The following is a 20,247-nucleotide window of genomic DNA, read 5'->3' as shown; positions in this document are numbered from 1 at the left end:
AGAAGTTTGTTGCCAAACTTCTCCGTTGGCCAGTTATGATTTACGAAAAGAATAAAAACACAGGACATTTAAGCTGTGAATTTAAATATTACACAATTAAATTTGACTCAGATTCTTGGGATCACAATTTAGTTTGATCAAAAAAAAGAGGGGCACTAATTTCAGAATCTGTTTCAGTACACTGTGTGTGTAAAAAGCAGAAGTAGATAAAATCATTAAAAATCAAAGATAGCTGAACTCAGCGAGTTCACTTCACATCTGAGTAAGGCAGAAATACATCTGCACTCTCACTGTTCTGCACCCAGCAAAATATGAATGATTAAAACAATCATCATCTTAAAATATTCTCAAATTCAGAAGGAAATGAGCAGCGCTGCCTGCTCTGAGATGCTGGGGGCGTTTCTGCTGAAGACCACTTATTAACTCATTAGATCAGAAATCCCAAACACACACTTGCAGACATGAAATATGTTGCTCACCTTCCAGCTGTGGGTTAAGTTAAACAATTGTTAAATTGTGAAACTTGTATGCTCGGGGTGGGTACGTCCTAAAGTTTGTAAAAGTACCAGGAGAAAAATGAGGCGGGTGTTGGCAGGGATCCTGAACTCCATCACTGCAGATTTAGTCTACAGAGCATCCACTGACCGCAGCTACTCAAGACTTTCTGAGTCGACGTGCAGCTCCGAAACCTCCACGATACCCTTCTGGCTCGGCTGGTGTGTTGCCAGATCTGCAGTGGTGCCACATTTCAGTTTCACTCAAAACAAAATTAATCCAGTTTTCTTGTTGGGAGTCCCCAGTAGTCTGGTACGAATCTTAGCCTATTAGTACTCCAACCAAAGTGTGCGGGTGAAATGGGGTAACATCCTGTCTACACCTTTCAATGTCAGCAACGGGGTAAGGCAGGGGGGGATTTTATCTCCTGCCTTATTCAACGCTTATATGGATGACCTGTCAAGACATTTGGGGACATGTCAAACAGGTTGTATGGTTGGTGATATGATGATTAATCATTTCTTATATGCCGATGACCTTACCATTCTATCTCCTAGTAGTAGTGGGTTCCAACAGCTCCTCAATATCTGTTCTTACTATGGGTTAGAGTTTGATATTAAATATAATGCTAAAAAGAGTGTGGTAATGATCTGTAGAACCAAGGATGATCTGAAAATTAAGTTCCCTCCTTTCTATTTATCTGGAGAAGAGCTGGAAGTAGCTAATGTCACAAAATACCTGGGGCACATCCTAACTGATACGCTGGAGGATGACGCTGACATGAGCAGACAGAGGAGAGTGCTATATGTCCAAGCTAACATGCTGGTTAGAAAATTCCATCACTGCACTACAGATGTTAAAGTTAACCTGTTTCGAATTTACTGCTCCCCTCTTTATACAGCTCCACTCTGGGTTAGATACAAGAAGGAGAGTCTGCTGAAACTGAAGGTAGCTTATAATGACTGTCTCAGGATTCTCCTAAAGAAACCAAGGAGTACTAGAGCAAGTGGTTTATTCTGCAATCTAGGTCTTACTACTTTCATGGCACTGCTGAGAAATCTTACTTTTAATTTCATGAGCAGGCTTGACCGTGCAACAAATGAGCTTATTGCACAATTAGTTGATCCTAGTCGTAGCTCTGTAAGGTACATGTCTATGATCTGGGAACACTGGTATGAGTGCCTTCATTAGCTCCCCTTTTTTAGTATATGTATACATGAATGTGTAATGTATTGTATTAATGATGTATGTACTGTAATGTTTCCACTGTGGGCCTTGAGCCTGTAATAAAGTAATATATTAGGGCTGGGCGATAAAACGATCTCAAATTTAGATTGTGATTAAATTTACTTCAATCTCAGTGATAAGCATGAGACAAACTGTCGAAGTAGCTGACAAAAAAGGTGTTGCGTGTACAAGATAAAGAGCTATCAAAATGGGAAACAATCAAATTGTTCTTGATGAACAGTGTTTGTTGAATGGCAAATCATTTCTGCATTATTGAGGTCATTACATCTGGTAAGTGGGATTAAGTGTGTGTTTAAAGAGGAAGAGGAGGTGGAGTAAGAGGGCTGTTCATGTGCACATACTGGTGTCTTGGCCTGGAACTCTCTTCCACACATCTAGTGTACAAATCCCAGCAGATTCCCACCCTCAACATCTTTACCAAACACCCCCTCAAAGGCTCCATCTTTCATGTTTATTTATGCCCAGCATGGAGGTGGGGTGGAAAAGGTGGAGTAACGCATGAGAGTATCTGGGGAATTCCTACAATCTCTGCTGTTAAACTAGAAAACATACAGCCAGAAGGCCCCCCGCTCCAGCCCACGATCTCGTCAACATTTTCTGCCCCGTGCTTTTATCCCACTCTGTCTCTTGCCATCAAACGCAGGAAAGCTAAAAACACTCACTGCTGAATATGTTGGTTGCACATCAGAACTAATCGCCTGCTGACTTCCTATTCTGCCTAATGAGAGCTGATAACAGTGTGGGGTCCTTTCATGTGCTTAAAGGAAGCTGTTATAAATACTTTGATGTTTCAAATGTGAGTACAAAATGTGTTAAGATAAGAGTCATAAGTGAGCTGTTCTGTCAGCTGAAACTGCTAATGTTTCATTAGGGGAGTCTTAAACCGACAGTGAGAAAATTATGAGGTTTCAGGGGAGGAACCGTAAGCTTTGACTTCACAGTTTAATGCCTCCCCAAATCTACACCGAGCTTGTACAACTGTCTTACCAGTAATGATTTCACCTCTCCTGAGCAAGAGGATGGGAATCTTATGTGACGTAGGTGAGGCTCCATATGCTCCAGCCGAGGATGGAGGCGCTAACTTTGAAAGTGTGAGACAGAACATTGTGATATAACACCTTCGGGCTGTTACCATGAAAATAAAAAGGTACTGCTGGCTGGATTTGGTATTGGGACGACAGGCTTGTCTTTGGACTGCGCTGTATGTGGATGTGTTGTGGCTGTTCTGCTGACTTGCAAACCATACAAAGTCTTGATCCACTGCTCATTGCTTAATATTTTTCTCTCCGAGCAGCCAGACTTTCTCGTAATCTTCTCAGTGGTCTTGAGCAACAGTTCTCTGGATTTCTGAAGGTCTTTCAAAGTTTTTCTTTGGACAGCGGCTGCTTTTTCACTCATTTTCAGTTCGTTAAACCACTCATCAGGCAGTACCAGGGCTGTCTGTTGCTACTGATTTCCTGAATCAATTCAAAATTTAAATTTTCAATTTAGCTCAAGATCGATTCAAATAATAATAGCCATCTATATATTTTTGTATTTAATTTGGACAGTTTTAGTCCTCCATATATCCCAGGTATCTTTACAGTTACAATTCTCAGTATTTTACGGTGCCTAAACCTAAGCAAGTGTTTTTCGCCTGAACTAAACTGCATTCACCACCACATAATCATTTGTTAAAGACTTTGTATTTGTGTAAAATCAGGTTGTGTATAAATGTTCTGTAAACACAGAGACGTTGATCTCCACTGACAGATCTGTGTGCTGTTAAATATGAGCTTAATGAATTCCCTGCTAACTCGCTCCACGCAGGTGCGAAATGTTACGGATTCGTAATACAGGTCCATCAGCTCTCTAATCAAACCTCCATCAACTGAAAGCAATTCAGCCCATTGTGAAAGCAATGATTCTTATCTCATGTTTTGGGCTAATTATGCTCAGGGGGAAAGGTTTCGTGTGTGTGTTATTGTGCGTTTTCCCATCGTGAAAGACCACAGAGGAAGTATCTTCAAACTCATGCGGTAGCTCGTTCCTTTGGTGACAATTTAAAGCTGTGACAACATGGTGGTGAGATTTCATCTGACGGCAGGGACAGTGGATGGTGAGGAAAGCCTTAAAAAGGGCAACGGAGTTAGCTCATTTTGACTTAAAAGGAAAAAGAAGGAAGTGTCTTGTATAAAAGGTGAACTCCATATGATCTGCTTCAACTCTGTGCATCTGTTTCCTCTTCATCTCACAATCAGTCGGCACATGAATACAAATCTCTAGTTGACGACAAAAACATGACACAGCTGGCAAATACACTTATTTTGTACCCAGTCAAAGGGAATAAGCTCACTGAGGCGTGTTGCCCTGAAAAACTGGGAAAATCTGACTTTTTCTCTGATTTAAAAAATAGACTAATATTGACTTTCCTACAGCTGTGTGGTGAAACACTGCACAGCTGCAAGTTCAACAAATTAGTCCACGAGTGTCTACATAAAGTGCTCAGGGAGGCACAATAGAAAGACCCCTGAGACGTTGCTGAAACACTGAATTGCACCTTTAATCTTCGCATCTTTCTCTGTCTAGAGAGGTGAACAGGTTGGATGCCTGCTGGATGAAAATGACAAATTACATAAAAATAATACAGCTCCTTAAAACAGCTGCGCAATTTTAGCCCCATATGGCTGGGAGCAAAGTGTGCAGGGAGTCAGACTTGACAGCATTCGAAAGGTAAAGAAAAGAGCTTTTCGTGTCACACTGTCACACACCAGGGATGAAGAGGTCTCCCTCCAGCCCCGAGGACCCCTTTGAAGTGCAGTCGTCAAGCGAAGCCGTCGATGTTTTCGAGGCGACAGGAGACGATAACAAAAACAACCAGAGGGACGCCTGGGTAACGCGCAAATAAATAAATAAATGTTTAAAGCTGCATTTGCAACCCCTTGGGGTTGCATGCACAAGCCCATCCCCGTGTTCATCCCGAGCATATTCGGAGCGCACGTGGAAGGCTGGGGGCCTGTTCTGCACATGCTCAGTGGGCAACAATGATGCGGGCTGACACATCGCATGTCGGGAGCGTAGTTATCGTGCTGAGTAATGTGTGACATTTAAGGACTCCCGCTCTTTTCTGTCCCTGCGCAGCACGCACAAGCCATGCCCAAACAAACATGTGCTCACATGTACGCAGACACATATATCATGAATGTCCCTCCCTGAAGCTTAAAAGGCAGTTTCTGAATGGTTAGACTGTAGGACGTTGAGTTTATAAAAGACGGATTATCATGAGTAAAATCTGTTGAGGATTATTTCTGACCTTCTGTCACACGATGTAGCCACACGTCTCCTGCTGCAATACGTCTGAATGCTAAAAGGCATGAGCACAACATTTCTTATGATGAGTTTCAGTTTGAAAAGTGGGAATTTTTTTTACGTTTGCAGGACAACGCAGTTCACACGAGAAGATTGCATTTAATCTTTCGATGGACTCTTTCCTTATGATTTATAAGGGAAAAACATAACCTTAATTCAGATTTACTGAGTCCAGACACATATGAAGTATGAATTATACCAAAGAAAGGTCACATGATGGAAGGAAGGAATGGGAATATCCAAAGGAAACTATGTGTTCGGTCTTTTTGTGGATGTTTCTCATCAAACAAACCTCTCGTTTTAAACAAAATAACCTGCTACTCTACATTCTGGATCTAGCAGATTTAGACTGAAACAGAAATCAACTATTACATTTCAGTACATTGTAGATAAAGGCTATCCCAGCTATCATGATAATATAATAATAATAATTTAAATGAGCTCCAGCTGAAACCTTAAAGATATTGGTCGTATAATAATTAATTGATAACAGTTTGATAATGTAATGTATTAGGTTGTCAAATGAGCAACTCTACCTACTGAGGCTACTTTAGATACTTTAACCTTTGAATGACCTCACTAAAAAAAAACAAATGGCTGAGACGTGACATCATACTTAAACCATCAAAAATGGAAAAAGCAATGACATGAGATCTCTTTCAGCATTACAAACCTACACCAAGCGGCAGAGATAGCTCTTTGGGAATCACCGTGTTGCTGCCGAAATCCTATTTTCTGTCTGTTAAACTGTGTTATCTTTGCTGTTTTTCATAGATGCTACTAAAGAAATGGGAACAAATGATGTGTCTCTGTGACAGGCTGCTGGTAACAAAGTGCCTAAAGATCCCATTTAAAACTGGTTTGTTTTGATAAGTTATCTGTTATGTGTATTGTTCCTGTCTCTGCCGTCCTGCAGATCATCGCTCATCAGGAAGCTTTTGCACTGAAGGCCCAGCTGAGGCTGTGATTCTCCACCAGATTGTACTGGCTGTTATGGAGGTAAATTGGCTCAGTTCCTTGACCTACAGTGTCTGTTTTGTGCTTGCTGTCTGGTAAACCCCGTTTCTTGCTCAGCCTTCAGAGCTCTGTCTTTAGAAAGCGTTTACTCACCTGCAATACCCATCTGCCTCTTCTTGTGGAAATCCAAATCCTTAGTCAGTGTAAAGTCTCGGAAACTCACCGCCCTGCCCATTCTCCACCATCGCTGGAACCAAGCCTGCCTGGTGACACTCTAGTCAGCCTCTAGTTCAAGCTCAATCAGTCCTTTAAAATCATACACCCGAGTCTGCTTCTTGAGTCCAGAAACTGTGAAACCACGACACGCCAAAGTTCAAAGAAAACAGAGGATGTTCTAAAGCACATTTTCATTAAAACAAGCCCCACAGGATTCTCAGACTACAACTTTCACGCTTAACCTTAATTTGTGACACTGTGATGCTGCTACATTGACAAAACACATAAACAATGTAATCAAAATCACTTTTGTGGTAGTTTCAGCAACACTAAGTGTCACTTACAGCACATTTTGGCACGTCGACACACAAAAACTCACACAGTGAAAACAAAATCAGTCACTCCGCTGCAGCATGGATATTCCATATTTACACATGACTAAGTGTTGTTTGCGATGTTATTTGTGATGGCCATAACAACAAACACATCCCTGAAGTCGTCTTTGCAACAGAAAGCTTTTGCCGTCTGGTTCAAGTTTTGTTAGAAGTGGTTTCCATGGTAACCACCTCCAGCATCATCCTGCGTTTCCCAGCGCAACAACAAGACCAATCAGCGCGACAAAACTCATGAGACCAAGTTTGGGCATAACCCTTGCCTTTTTCCGTGTGACGACGCTGACTCACGGTTAAACTGTGTACGTCTCCATGGCAACAAAGGCAGCGCAGCTTCCTCGGGAGACGGTTCGGTTCAGTCTATTGAAGCTGCTCACAAAGCTCACCTTGTTGTGACTCATCGCTTCGGAGAAATGACTGCGGCACTCAGATCAGATGAATGAAAGAGTGATTTAAACCATTGAGGCACATTAACCGATAAAAAGAACGAGTGAAGGCCAAAGACGCTCAGACGCTTGAGATGATTCATCATGATTCATCAAAGAGGGAAACCACGGAAACAGATCCAAGGAAATTACAGGCATCTTATTTGAATATCAGTGATGAAAGAGTTTTTTCATTTTCACCTCAGCAGGTGCTGAACTTTGCCTGAAAAATCCAGTCACATCTGCAGTGTCATGTGACAGCCATGCGCCCTCATGTGTGGCACTGACAAAGCCAGGAACTGACATTTCTACACCGTTTGTAGGTTTTCCCGCACAGCAACAATAATTATCATTTTTATCCATCCTAAATGTGACATTAATCTCAGTCCTACAGATTCCGCTCAACTTTAAAAGCTTTATAACATACTGTGGATCTCTGGTTTGGTCATGTTGGTCACAGCACTGGACGAGCTGACATTTTGAATAAAGTAGATGTTACGGTGTGGTGGTGGTTGAGAGAAGAGGACCCAAGTGCAGAACTGCAGACTGCTGGAAACTTAACTTGAGGTTTATTTAAAAATGTTAAATCAAAACGCAGTCGAGCAGGAACTAAACTGTGAAAACTAAAAACTAAAAACAAAACAAACCAGACTACAGAGAATTATCTTAAAGATCTCTCTCAGGAGACAAGATGGAGAGAAACTCACAGCCAACAGTTCAACACCTGGGCAGCAGGGACGGTCCTTATAAGTGACAGGATTACACCATCTGTTGTTAACATGCTTTCCGTTACCGCTCTGTCTGCAGTCTCTGTCTGTCCATGTAGTCTAAAAGCAGATTAGAGAGGTATTAAAAGTTGTTTCTATAGCCAGGTCGCCATGAAAAATAATATTGCCTTCCTGATATTCCTGCTGTGTCTTCATCAGGGCTCAAAGCTTGTTCATTTTACATGCCAGTGATCTCATATTTCCCATGATGATCAATGAGAGAAGAAGTTTAAACTTCCTCCTCCTGGATGTCTCCTCTGCAACTCGTGTGGATTTTAAGTCTCATTCCAGTCATTACTTGGGCTTCGGAAAGCTCAATGAGCTGCTCACACTTGCAAATAACTTTCCTAATACCATGGCTATGCATCATAACCGAGGTGAAAAAGACACCTGCAGAAATCAATTCAGCAGCACAGCATCTAAAACAGTGTTTTCACAGAAAAAAGCTCAGTAGTTTTTATATGTCAAGGTGAACTTCCATTTGCACCTGTTCTGTTTTCAGTCCTATAGATACACGAGGTCTCATCACTCATGAGCAGATCAGCTGTTATGTTTACACGTAATCACATTATCAAACTACATCTGTTACTGTGATTTGGACCATAATTAGTTTAGTGATTGATCACAACCATTTTGGGATTTGTAGATCTGTCAATCATTATCAAAGCCTCTCGGCTGCTCAGCTTCTTTCTGTGAAGAGCTCATCTTCAGACACAGTAATGTGAAAGGGTCGGATATTCTTATCCATAAAGCACATCACGCACCTCATCTAACACTCCAAGAGCTTTAACCTTTTATGTGCTCTCATAATAAGCTGCCTTCACAGAAGATTCTTTACCTCGTCCATTACCTCTCAAATCAGGCAGTGAGCCTTCTTCATTTTCCTCTTTGAAGGAATAGTTCTTATCACAGTAGCCCGTTAAATATGAAATACCTTTTCATTCGTCTGATAAGTAAAGATGAGCGTGTGAAGCTTCAGCCAAAGTACTGAAATCCAAATTCTGATGGATATGCAGCCTGTCAGAGGGCTGTTCAAATGAAAAAGTGTTCTGGTTCACCAGTGCCTGTAAAGGTCTGTGTGCAGGTTGAAATGATGCTGTATGTAGCAGCATATGTTCCCATCTCACCTTCAAAACACGCAGGAGAAACTATAAAGACAACAAAAGAAAATACCTTTTTTGTTAGACACTCCTACTGTAGTACTACTACTGGCTGCAGTAGTAAAATGGTGCCGCAGCACAGTGTACGTGGGGGAGGAGGACCCGCATCCTAATGAAAAAATACAACTTATTTTCATGCGATTCTGCACAAATTAAAAGTTGTTGTGATTATGGCTGGATGACATAAACTAGCATTGTGTGAACTGTCATACTGGATGTGAAATATTAAATAGATTAAATAGATTTAGAGTTAAAGTTGTCATAAGATGGTTTTACTATGTGATACGAACAGGAAACCTGGATGGATTATATTCACAATGTATAAGAAAAGTCTGCCCTTTAAAGCATGAGTTATATCGTTGATGGCAGAACTTCCTGTTGGACTCATTTTATCTCGCACTGAGAGAAACGATGTGGCCTGAAGTCCTGACCGCCTTCTGCTGAGATCAACCTTTGTGTTTGGAGTTTGTTTGCCATTTCAAAAGGTAGCTAAACTTTTTCTGCATTCCAACTTTATTGGAGCTTCTCTCCCTAAAACTGAGATTGGGTCTTTGTGTCACCCAGCACCATACCAGCTTATATTGACCTCCACTCGCTGCAGTTTCCACCCTAAAGCGGAGTTTATGGTCAGAAACCAGGTCGTCTGCGTGTGTGTCGCAGTTAACGCAGACATGCCCCCCCCCCTTCCGCAGACACTCTGGTGCACCTCCCCAAAATTGTAACTCACCGCAGACAGTGCCGCAGATATCGTCACAGGGAGGAGAGAAAGGAGGCCTCTGATTGGTCAACTTTACATCCGCTCTACACTATGCGTATTTCCGGTTTGCTAACCGGCTAATGGTGACGCTAACCGTGCTAACCGTGACGCTTCTTTTGCCTCTCTGCCAGCTCCAGTAGTAGCAATATTTCTTCTATTTCTAGATCAATCAGCTGCATCTCAATCAAAGTGCGCATTTGTCCAGTCGCCATTGTTGTTGAATGACATCCGTAACCGGAAGAGAAACACGCCACACACCACACCCACAATCCTAGCTTATTCGTGATTGTCCCTCTTGCGTTGTGGCGTGGAATTAACATAGCGCAGATCGCGCTTCAAAATTGGGCATAAATAAAAAATAACTGCTTCATACCTGCGACAAGCTCACTGCGACACACTGCTGCGAGAGTATACACGGCCCTTAAGTTATAGGTGTGACTGCTGACAAAATTAAACCACAAGAACAGAACTATAAGAAGTCATAGAAGTCATTTTTAAACCCCGGCGTCTGTGTGAGTCAATGGGGTTACATGGCATTGAAAGGATCGGATTATTGGCTAAATTACAATAAGTCATTAAGTTCATGTAGACACCTTAATCTGACAAGAAATTGGATCGGATTAACCCATTGACGCCGGATGTTGCGTAGCGCAACATTGTGCCTAACGCCGGTTGTTGCGTTGCGCAACATGGTCCCTAACGCCAGTTGTTGCGTAGCGCAACATTGTTCATTTATCATTATTTTCAAGGCGCATGTAATGCACAATGATTGGTATTTGTTTGGAGAGGATGAGGACGAGGACGAGGAATTTTTTGGCTTTCAAGTAGACTGGCAGTCCGCTGGATTTCGCCCCCGACGTCAACAAAAGTTTACTCGTACACCGGGGCTGAAGGTGCCAATATCTGAAGATGCAAGTCCTTTAGATGTGTTCTCGCATATTTTCACTGATGAAGTTTGGGATATGTTGGTGACACAGACAAACTTATATGCGGATCAGGCGCGCGGCCACACACCACCCAACTCGAAGTGGAGCCCCGTGTCAAAGCAGGAGATGAAATCTTTCATCGCTATCTGCCTAACTTTTGGAATAATCAAACTACTAACTCGCCGGGATTACTGGAGGCAGAGCAAGTGGCTGTATCAGACAAATGTCGCCCGAGTGATGGCACGAGATCGTTTTGACATGATCTGGAGGTAATTATTTATTCTTGCGCTTCATTCTGACGACTTCTCATTCTTATTTGAGTGGCGTTGCCCTTATGTAAAAAAAAAAAAAAGAGAGCCCGGTGCGAATTACTGCAGTATAACTATGATGTTTTAGAAGTCGTGTCACTGAAGTATACAGTATAACTGCACAATGCAAGATATATTGCAGTTTCTTTTTATCATTCATTATTATTGCTGATATTATAATTTTGCAATGACGTCTCTATCATGGCCAGAAATGTAGCTGAAGTGGTGCCTACATTTACTACTAATACTAATAATAATAATGATGATAATAATAGTAATGATGATTAGTTATAGTATAGTAATAGTAGTATAATAAATAGCAGCATTGGGTATTATCCTGAATCATGTGTGTGTCTGTGTGTGTGTTTGTGTGTGTATTGACTCATCTTTTTCATTTTTTTTTAATGAAAATGTGTTGGTGTTAATGCTGAATGAACATGACGGAATAAAAGCAGAGAATTTAACCTTTAAAATGCAAATTATTTCATGTCTTTATGTGTTTCAGAGGCTGAGACTATTGAATTGTTCTTAGGTGTTTTCAATTAATTGTTTTTAGTTAAAAAAAACCTCAGGAATTGGGGACCTTTTCTAAAAACTGGCTTAGGCATTGAGCAGCTTTTTTTGCAGGTGCTTTAGGCGCCAATGGGTTAAAACCCCGAGATAACTCGGTTGAAAGTCAAATTAAACCTGCTTGTAGACAATGAAGCACGTGGTGAATTGGACTTTGCGTTCTGCGCATGCTCGAGATTTTTTCCCGGGGTCGTAACCCGGAAGTCGGAAGAGACGATATTACTGTTGTTGCCATCGGAAAGAAACAAACAACGTTTGTGCAACAAGCAGCTCATCACAAACTAAATGTAGAGGGACGTAGCTTCATCTTGCTCTTCGTTCTCCATCTTTCTCGAATGCCTGAGTTTGTTGTTGTTGTTGGTGGTGAAGAGGTCAACAGGAAGTGGCTCTATTAGCAATAGTTGGAATGGGTACAGCGCCACCTATCACGCTTTGTGCCTCTGATTCCATTCATTCACCGCCATATAGCCAAGGATAATTACCCTTGTTCAAATAAGGAGCATAACCCAACTATAGCTATAATCGAATTAATCTCATCATGTAAACTACTATGTCTGTCTACTAAGGACCTGCGGGGAAGAGTGTGTGAGCAGGTTCGTCTCTATGACCCATAAGAATCCAGGGGCGTAAAATTGTTGCAGAAATTTAAGAAAAAAAATGAAGTTTTGCTTAAAAGCAAAACAGATAAGTTGATGCTAAGTAATTATGTTTGTGTATGAGTCATCAGTCATGTTATGCATATGAGTGATGCTTCCTGTCCAACGTGTCATTTTCTCAGTTTCGACATCTACTGCTTAGAGTAAGAACTGCAGCGAGTCCAGCACTCCATAAACAGTTACGGTGCAGCGCTGATGGACAATTTGTTGACAAATGACTAACATGGCAGGCAGGAGCAGGCCTGGACGGGTTGCAAAAATCGGGAGGTTTGGCCAAAACAGCCACAACACCAGGCATTAGGCAATTTTGGCGCGTGCTGCTATTCGTAAGGTCAACGGTGACCATAAACCCACACGTTGCAAAGCAACGCTGAGAGTGTAACAGCCTCGTTGTGAGGAAGGGAGCAATAACGACGGCCTCTCAGTCAACCCTGTGAGCATTTACAATGTTTGTTGTTTGTTTCCCGTCAGCGCTTTACTGTTTTATAATGAAGTCATAAAATGCTAAAAATGCCCAAATGGAAACAAATGAGGCATGTCAGGATCCCTGTAAGTAGTATAACTGTAAGAGCAGCAGGCTGCTCACAGAAACACTTTGGATGGAAGCCTGCATGTCCTCTGAAACTCTTGGGAACGCAGCAGTAAAGGAGGATGTTTGCGGCACTCAGGAAACAGCTTCAACGCTGCTCAGAGTCAAGGCACAAGATGAATCTTTAAAGGTGTGTCGAGCCGCTTTTGCTTCTGGCAAACAAACCTGAGCTCCATAATTCAACAGTAAAACTAGGAAGTGTTACATCAATATGTAGGGAAACATGGGAAAGAAAGGGAGCATGACAAAAAGGGATAAATCCAGGAAAACAGTGGGGAGAGACAAACTAAACATAATGCTGGATGAATGTTCTGCAGGCGGTAGGGAGAAGCAGCGGGAGCTTATGTAGTGGGAAGTCTCCGACTCTCTTCGGCTAATTGCTGTGATGGATTGGTCCTACTCCCCTGAGCACGGAGCTCCTGCTCCTGAAATAACAAGACAAGATCACTTTGCCGATCTGCACGTTAGGCAGTTATGAAATAACTTAGCCACCACCGACTTTAGAAGGCAGCAGCAGCCCACTCACAGCTAATAATGTGACTGTAATATGGAGGCATTCATTTCTCAGAGGAAATCATTCCAGATGCTCTTCAGGTCAATTTTACATCTGCTTTGTGAGGGGATGTTCCTGAGGTTTTAAAGGAGTGATCCTTTATTCAGATCTGATTAATTCATCAGCGGCACTCACTTACTCGCCTCTGGCATGTGGGGAGGAGCCTGGAGGATTCCCACGTGAAGCGAGGCAAGCACGAGCAAACCTGCACACACTCCTACTCGCTGCAGGAACCAAGGCCAGAACCTTTCACATTAATCAATACTGCTCCAAAAGGCTCATCCACACGCATGCGCACACACCGCATTTCTCACAGGGAAGCCCTGATTAAGTCATAGCAGCCTCCTTTCCTAAAATGGAGTGTTGCGTTGAAGCTGAGCTGAACTGAGAGGATTTTTAATAACAGAGGAGGACAGCCTCCGGGGAACGACCCCTGGAGAGCCCAGTCACGTGTACGGAGTACCCAGACTACCCGTCTAATCACACAGTCCCTTCCTCTGCACACAGAGCTGCTCAGCAGGGTTAGATTTACCACTGTGTTTACGAATATGTTGCAGACATCGGTGGAAATGTGTGTTTTTGTGTGAAACCGACGTAGAAGGATGGAAACGTGTGGGTGCACGTGCATGAGAACAGCAGCGTGTTGAAAAGTACATCTTGTCGGGTTCAGTGCTTCTTTCCCACCGTGTGAGTAATCCCCACACTGCTCACACGTCTTCAGAATCTACAGATTTTTCTTCTCTTTCTCCCATTGTGTGGCATCAAAGTAAAAATGCAGCTTCTGTAACAGATTTGGGCAGAAAAGTCATCAAAATAAACAACTCTTGTGTTCCTGGATAAAAGGCAGGTTGAGAGCGGGACAGGGAGGGATCTTTCTGGATAAGAGTGCTCGGAGCTGCCTCCCCGGTTACGCACAAACACACCGGAACCGGCAGCAAACTCTAGGATATCGTCAGCCTCATAGGAACAGAGGGCAAGAAAATAATCACAGAAGGCAATAAACCCTTCTCAGCCATTACTTCCGGCTGCTGTCTGACTGAAAGATGACGGAGTGAAGAATAGGAGATAAAAAAGGGAATAAACAAGTGTCTGAAATCAACAGAAGCAGCGGGGTCCTCACAATTAACATCAACGAGGGCGATGTGACGACGAGGGCGATGGCTTGTTTCGTGTGTGGCTGTGAGGAGAAAATTAGCAAACGAGGAGTTCTCCATCTCCTCCTTCTTTCCAGCTCTTCATCAGCAGGCCTCTAATTTCAGGCAACAATCAGTCAGCGCCTCCGCCGCTCTGCATCCTCCCAGAACACAGATCTCATGTTGGGATACTTCCTCATCAGACAGCATTGTAGTCTTCTGTGTGGCTGGCACTCCAAACACACATCCAGTCTGGTGTGCACAGATACATGTGCAAGCTGATCATTTAATTAGAACATCATGACGTCACGGTCACGTCTGTATGAGGATGAAATGGTCTCTGCAGGATAAAACCTTCCAACTGTGGAGTTTAAATCAACACACCAGTTTGGACTGGAACCTTGCAACATGGAGGTTCCTGATTCCTGGGTTTCCCTGGGTACTACAACTTTTTCCAACAGTCCAAAAGCTGCGCGTTAACTGGTGATTCTAAACTGACTGTGCGTGTGATGGCTGAATGGATCCATTTGTCTACCCGGACATAAAGGCAGGAGGATTTAGGAAAAGTTCTTTCAAAGTTACATTCAAAAAGTTGCAGAAATGGATGAATTTTGCATGTAGGGCTCAGCTCGGGAGACAAAGCTTTTTACCCTCTGAAAGATGAACATTATTTTTCTGTAAAAGTAAAAATTCATTAGCAATCAAACCCTCGAGTTTTCAGTACATAATTCTGCTGCCTGTTACAACATTTATTGGTCGGGTATCAATCACTTGATGGTTTGTGGACCGTTTTGGAGCTTTGAGTTTGACATTTAATTGTCATTATGTTTGTTTTTTGCTGGCGGTAGTGACACACAGGGCCTGGGAAACTCACCTTTCAGTCTAAACAGCCCTGTTCATGGTAAGGCATAGCTTTAAGTGCAAGTCAGTCTTGTTGGACGCTGTAATCCCACCTCCAGCGAGGGTTTTAACAACAAGATCTCAAGATGGAACCTAAGACGACTGGTTCAAGACTGGTTCAAGAAGGGGTAGAGAAAAGGTGTAGAGAAGAAAAAGCTTAGTTGGAAAGAGCTGTGGAGTATGGAGGAAAGGAGTATTAGATTTTTGATAGGGGCAACATATGATGTATTGCCAACTCCCCAGAACCGAAAACTCTGGGTAAATGGAGACCCGTTATGTTTGTTTTGTTCAGGTACTGCAACTCAAAGGCATATTTCTCTTCACCTGGATAAAGATTGGTTAAAGCCTGCTTAAAAGTTGGTTAAAGACTGCTTAAAGGCTGCTTAAGCGCTGGTTAAAAGTTGGTTAAAGGCTGGTTAAAAGTTGGATAAAGGCTGGTTAAACTCAGCTAAACAAGTTGAACCTTTTTGGGAAGTTGTGATGGAAGCTTCTTTCCTCTCAAAGATCAGATCAGGAATGAGACACTAAGTCTCACCAAGAATATGTGTTCCTTAAAAGAAGAGATAAACGAATCAGGACAAGACTTTCAGAAAATGGAGGTTATTTAGGAAAAAAACGCGGTGTCCTCAGGAGCGCAGCGGGGGTTAAAGCCACCGGGCTGAGCGTTAAATTTAGCAGCAAGAGGAGGGAGCAGTTTCTGTGTAATCAGCAGGGGAGAACAACTTGAACTTTGACCTGAGCTCCTTTTATAGATGACAGCAGCAACCTTGAGAGTGTGAGAAGAAAAGAGATTGATGATGGCCATTTTGCATAATGAACACACAAGAGAAATGGTGCTCCCTCTGAGGGCCGGGTGATCGCATCGAGGTAAAGAAAAATAAATAAATAAATATAAAATTAAAAAATAAAAATCACCAAATCTCAACATCGTCCACGGCAATGTCGCTTCACATCACTTCTAACGGCACTGAATGTCCATTTTTCTTCCATTTGCTGCTAAAAATAGCAACCGACATGCCAGAGGCAGGGTTACATCACGACGCATGGCTTCATATGATGTGGAAGCCATGGAAACATTCCTTTTTTGAGTTCTGAGTGCGTGCAAAATGAAGGAAACAAAGAGATGAGCTGCTGTGAGGCAAAGAAGGGGTGAGAATGAAACCTGCACGATCCTAAAAAATGTGATGAAGACTGTAAGTGTTCAAACCGCTGAGGCAGCCAGAATATCCGCGCTCGCTGCAGCCTGCGCTCATGGGACATCATCTGACCTCACAAATTTAGGTTACCCCACATTAAGGAGCGAAGTCAGGGGGTCCAGGAAGGGGAGAAAGACAGAACCACGAGGGGTGAGGATGATATGCTTAGCACATCTCTTGTTTTATCTTCCACTCTCTGATCTGGGGCAAAGAAAGGGACGGGGGGGCTGCGCTCGCATGCCCTCTTTCTTTCATCCCGTCTTACCTGGAGCGGTGCAGTTCTTGGATCCTTCCTCAATCTCTACTTCCTCCAGGCTTCTGTTGTCCATTTCCTGCAGTAGCCGCCTTCCTACCCGTCCATCCTGGTCCTCGCTGTTGTTGATGGACACGTCAAAACCTGAAAGATGTTTGAGAGAGAAAAAAAAAACAGATTTCAGAGATTCAGTCCAGCTGCATCATCTAGTTTTGGTTGGTTCTCGTGTGTGCCTGATTGACTGTGATTAAAATGAGTAACCTTACAATTACTGCAGCTTTTATTTTATGACAGACAGTATGAACCCAAGATATTTCATGTTCATCTTTATGTCATCTGTTAATAAACGTCCTTTTTTGCATTTTAGACATTCAACACATTCCAAAAAAAAGTTGGTGCAGCTGCAATTCGGGGCAAGAAATGAGCTTTTAAAAAAACAATGATCCTCAAAGACAGATTTAATTGGATTTGCATATTTCTCCCTTTACAGTGCAGAGTATTATTAAACCATACAATTTGTTTTCATGATACCCAAAACAACTCTAAAAGTAATGTCTTTCAGTGAAAGCATGTCTCAAACTGATCGTCCGGCACATAACAAGTCAGAGGACTCGTCTTTTTTAGAATGAGCATCAATGTTTCTCCAAACCAACTAGGTGTTAATGCCTAAACCTAACTAAAAAGTGAGTGAAACACAGAGCCAGAGAGGACACAAGGCTTGGATGACAGCTATCCGATTTTTTTTTTTTTAAAGTGAGAGAGCCTCCGTTTGAGAGAATTTAATAAAAATGCAATGATACTGTATTTCTGTAAGGTGCTATTTTTGTGCACACACATAAAAAGAGAGAAAGTTATGTCCCAGAAAACAAATTAACAGATTATGTTTTGTGACAGTTTCTAAAACTTCCATGAGGATGTGTTGTCATGTGGCACTTTCTCTGCTTACAAACGAAGAATTATGAATAAATTATGATGCACAAGTTAAAAAAGACCAAAGCATAAAGCAGGTTTTTCTATTAAGGATCTGATATATTGGAGAAGTTTACTTCAGAGAGTTCTGCTAAAAACAAGGAGAGTTTTATGTGTGATCAACTGGATTTCTGCTTATTCTGATTACATAGGAAGCTAATGGAGGGATGCAAGAACAGGAGTAAAGTGGCTGTGAGGGCTCGTGATAGTTAACAGACTGGTGGTTGAGATCTGAACCAGCTGGTTGATGCAGCAGTCACATTGTTATGGAAGTCCATTACCTTCACTGTGATAGAGATTAAAAAAAAAACAATTCAAATTTTAGTTTGAACGTAAACCGAGCGGACAAGCAATGATCTGATTTCACGATTTCAAAACAAAAAACAAAATATCTGTTGTACCGAACTACAGAGATCCGAAGGTGTCTGCTGCACAGAGTAATACTCCCTCCAAATATGGTTAGTGCGAGCTGCTAACCTTTGGAAATTTGTCAAAAAGATACGGCTTTAGATAAAGAAGTTCATACAAAAAACAAGTGCTTGGAAAGTGTGGCAATAGCTGAGTTTTCACATCCATGGGAGCACCTCCCATAACTCTAAATTCAAGGTAAGGCTTTCTTTAAACGAATGTCTGCCATCAGCTATGAGACCTGCTCTTCTGGAAAAATGCTTAAGTCTCAAATTAGATGAGCTAAAAGAAAAAAAATGTTTCTTTCTAAGTGAAGAAGCTCATCCGGGAGCCCATTGGGCGAGAGGTGGAGTTCACCCTGGACAGGCTGCCAGTCCATCACAGGACCCACACAGAGATAAAACAGGCAAACCACCATGAACACTCACGCCACACAGAAAGGCACCAGCAGGGATTCCAACCAGCAACCTTCCTGCTGGGAGCACTAACACCACATCACGGCACAGCTCATGAAGATCAGAGCAGCAGAAGTACTTTCTGACATTAGTGCATGATTTCATACTCCAGTTGAAATTAATTGCTGTCACTTCTATTCTTTAATTAAAGTCCTCCAGAGTTCTGTTCATCTGCCTAAAATCCCATTTTTTAAGCGGCCTGCTGGCTCCGCGGTAGCTTTGCTGACTGTGTTGTACGGAGACAGAACACAAGACGTGTGCCATGACATTGAAATAACAGAATCAAAATTACAGCATCATTTGATTTCCATTCTTGGTATTACTTGTGCTTTTACTAAAATCAATCAGTTCATGTAATACACTGTGTAAATCTGCGTGTAATCCAGCACTTACATAAGTGTTATATGGTTCCAAATATTCTATATGCTGTTTTAAAATAATATTAAATGTAATATGTAAATATAAAGATTTAAGAGACAGTCCAAAATAAGATATTTCAGACCTTTCATTGCAACACGATATCATGAAATCATGATATTTGTGTTTAAAGTTATCATACCGTCTGTATTTCAAACCAACCCATGTCTTCACTGAGATGCCGTGTAAAAATGGGTCACAGTTACTTCTTTGGAGCACAAAGCGGTTAAATGCTCCTTTAAATGATTCCCATGAAAGCTTTGACATTGTCACGTCCGATTTCCACAGTTTTTTAGAGCTTTGAAATCCTGAGAAAAGTTCCTCCACTTCTCAGGACTACAGTCTGAACACAGTGCTACTTAGTCATCAGTGTTCTGCAGGGGACTTGAGGCACAGCCAGATTTAGAACAGGTCATTATTTTTTCATCTAAATGAAAATATGACAGATGTTGGATGTGGTCTCATAGTTTTGGACTCTGTGTTCAAGATGTTTCTGTCGGGATGCTGCAGGTAGCGAAGTCTGTATCCAGCAATTTGTTTTATTTTTAACTCCCTGGCTTCTCTTCTGTGACACATTAAAGCCAAATTCTTTCTGTACGGGCAGGAGGCGGAACAGCTGGAGGAGTGCTCCACAGATGTGTCGATTCATACATTGAAGGGGAATTTCATGATTTTCCAAAACAAAAATCCTCTCAAGGGGGTGGAGCAACAGTGCAGCCCACAAAGTGGAGCTCCCACTGTGGCTACATCTGCACATTCTTCAAGAAAGCAGCAACACCAATGAATTCATTTCATACTTCACAGAGCCCAGCAGGGGCACGCTGCCCTTTCCACTCTGCCAACCACGAGTCTGGCCTAAAAGACGGATTCAAATGGAATTAAAAAGCCCTGTTATTCAACAGTCCTCAGAGGATGTCTGAACTTCTCACCTGGCCTTACCTCCACCACACCAAACACAGCAGCAGCAGCAGCGAGGGTTGCGTGCCAGCGCTGTGCTGCTCCTCCCTCCTTCTAGCTTTCGCTATCTTGCACACGGAGAGACGAGGAGGAGTGGGAGGGATTAATGTGCCTGTGTAAGGAGGCAGCGAGGGCCCACCTCTCACATCCTCAACAATGAAGCTCAATTTAGCACAACTTCATTAAGAGAAT

The 20,247-nt window shown here is 42.3% G+C and overlaps 1 protein-coding gene across 1 annotated transcript in view; it reads right to left on the bottom strand.

The window, feature by feature from the left end:
* slc24a3 (solute carrier family 24 member 3) overlaps positions 1–20,247 on the bottom strand; it is a 57,398-nt gene that overhangs the window by 34,115 nt on the left and 3,036 nt on the right. The window contains exon 2 of the mRNA XM_075463361.1: positions 16,862–16,993. Within this exon, the coding sequence (XP_075319476.1) occupies positions 16,862–16,993 (132 nt within the window). The remainder of the gene's footprint in view (positions 1–16,861; positions 16,994–20,247) is intronic.

This window comes from Odontesthes bonariensis, chromosome 4 (genome assembly GCF_027942865.1).
Source record: "Odontesthes bonariensis isolate fOdoBon6 chromosome 4, fOdoBon6.hap1, whole genome shotgun sequence".
Lineage (NCBI taxonomy): Eukaryota > Metazoa > Chordata > Actinopteri > Atheriniformes > Atherinopsidae > Odontesthes > Odontesthes bonariensis.
Note: the sequence above shows the minus strand (reverse complement) of the source record. Positions and strands in the feature narration are given on the sequence as shown.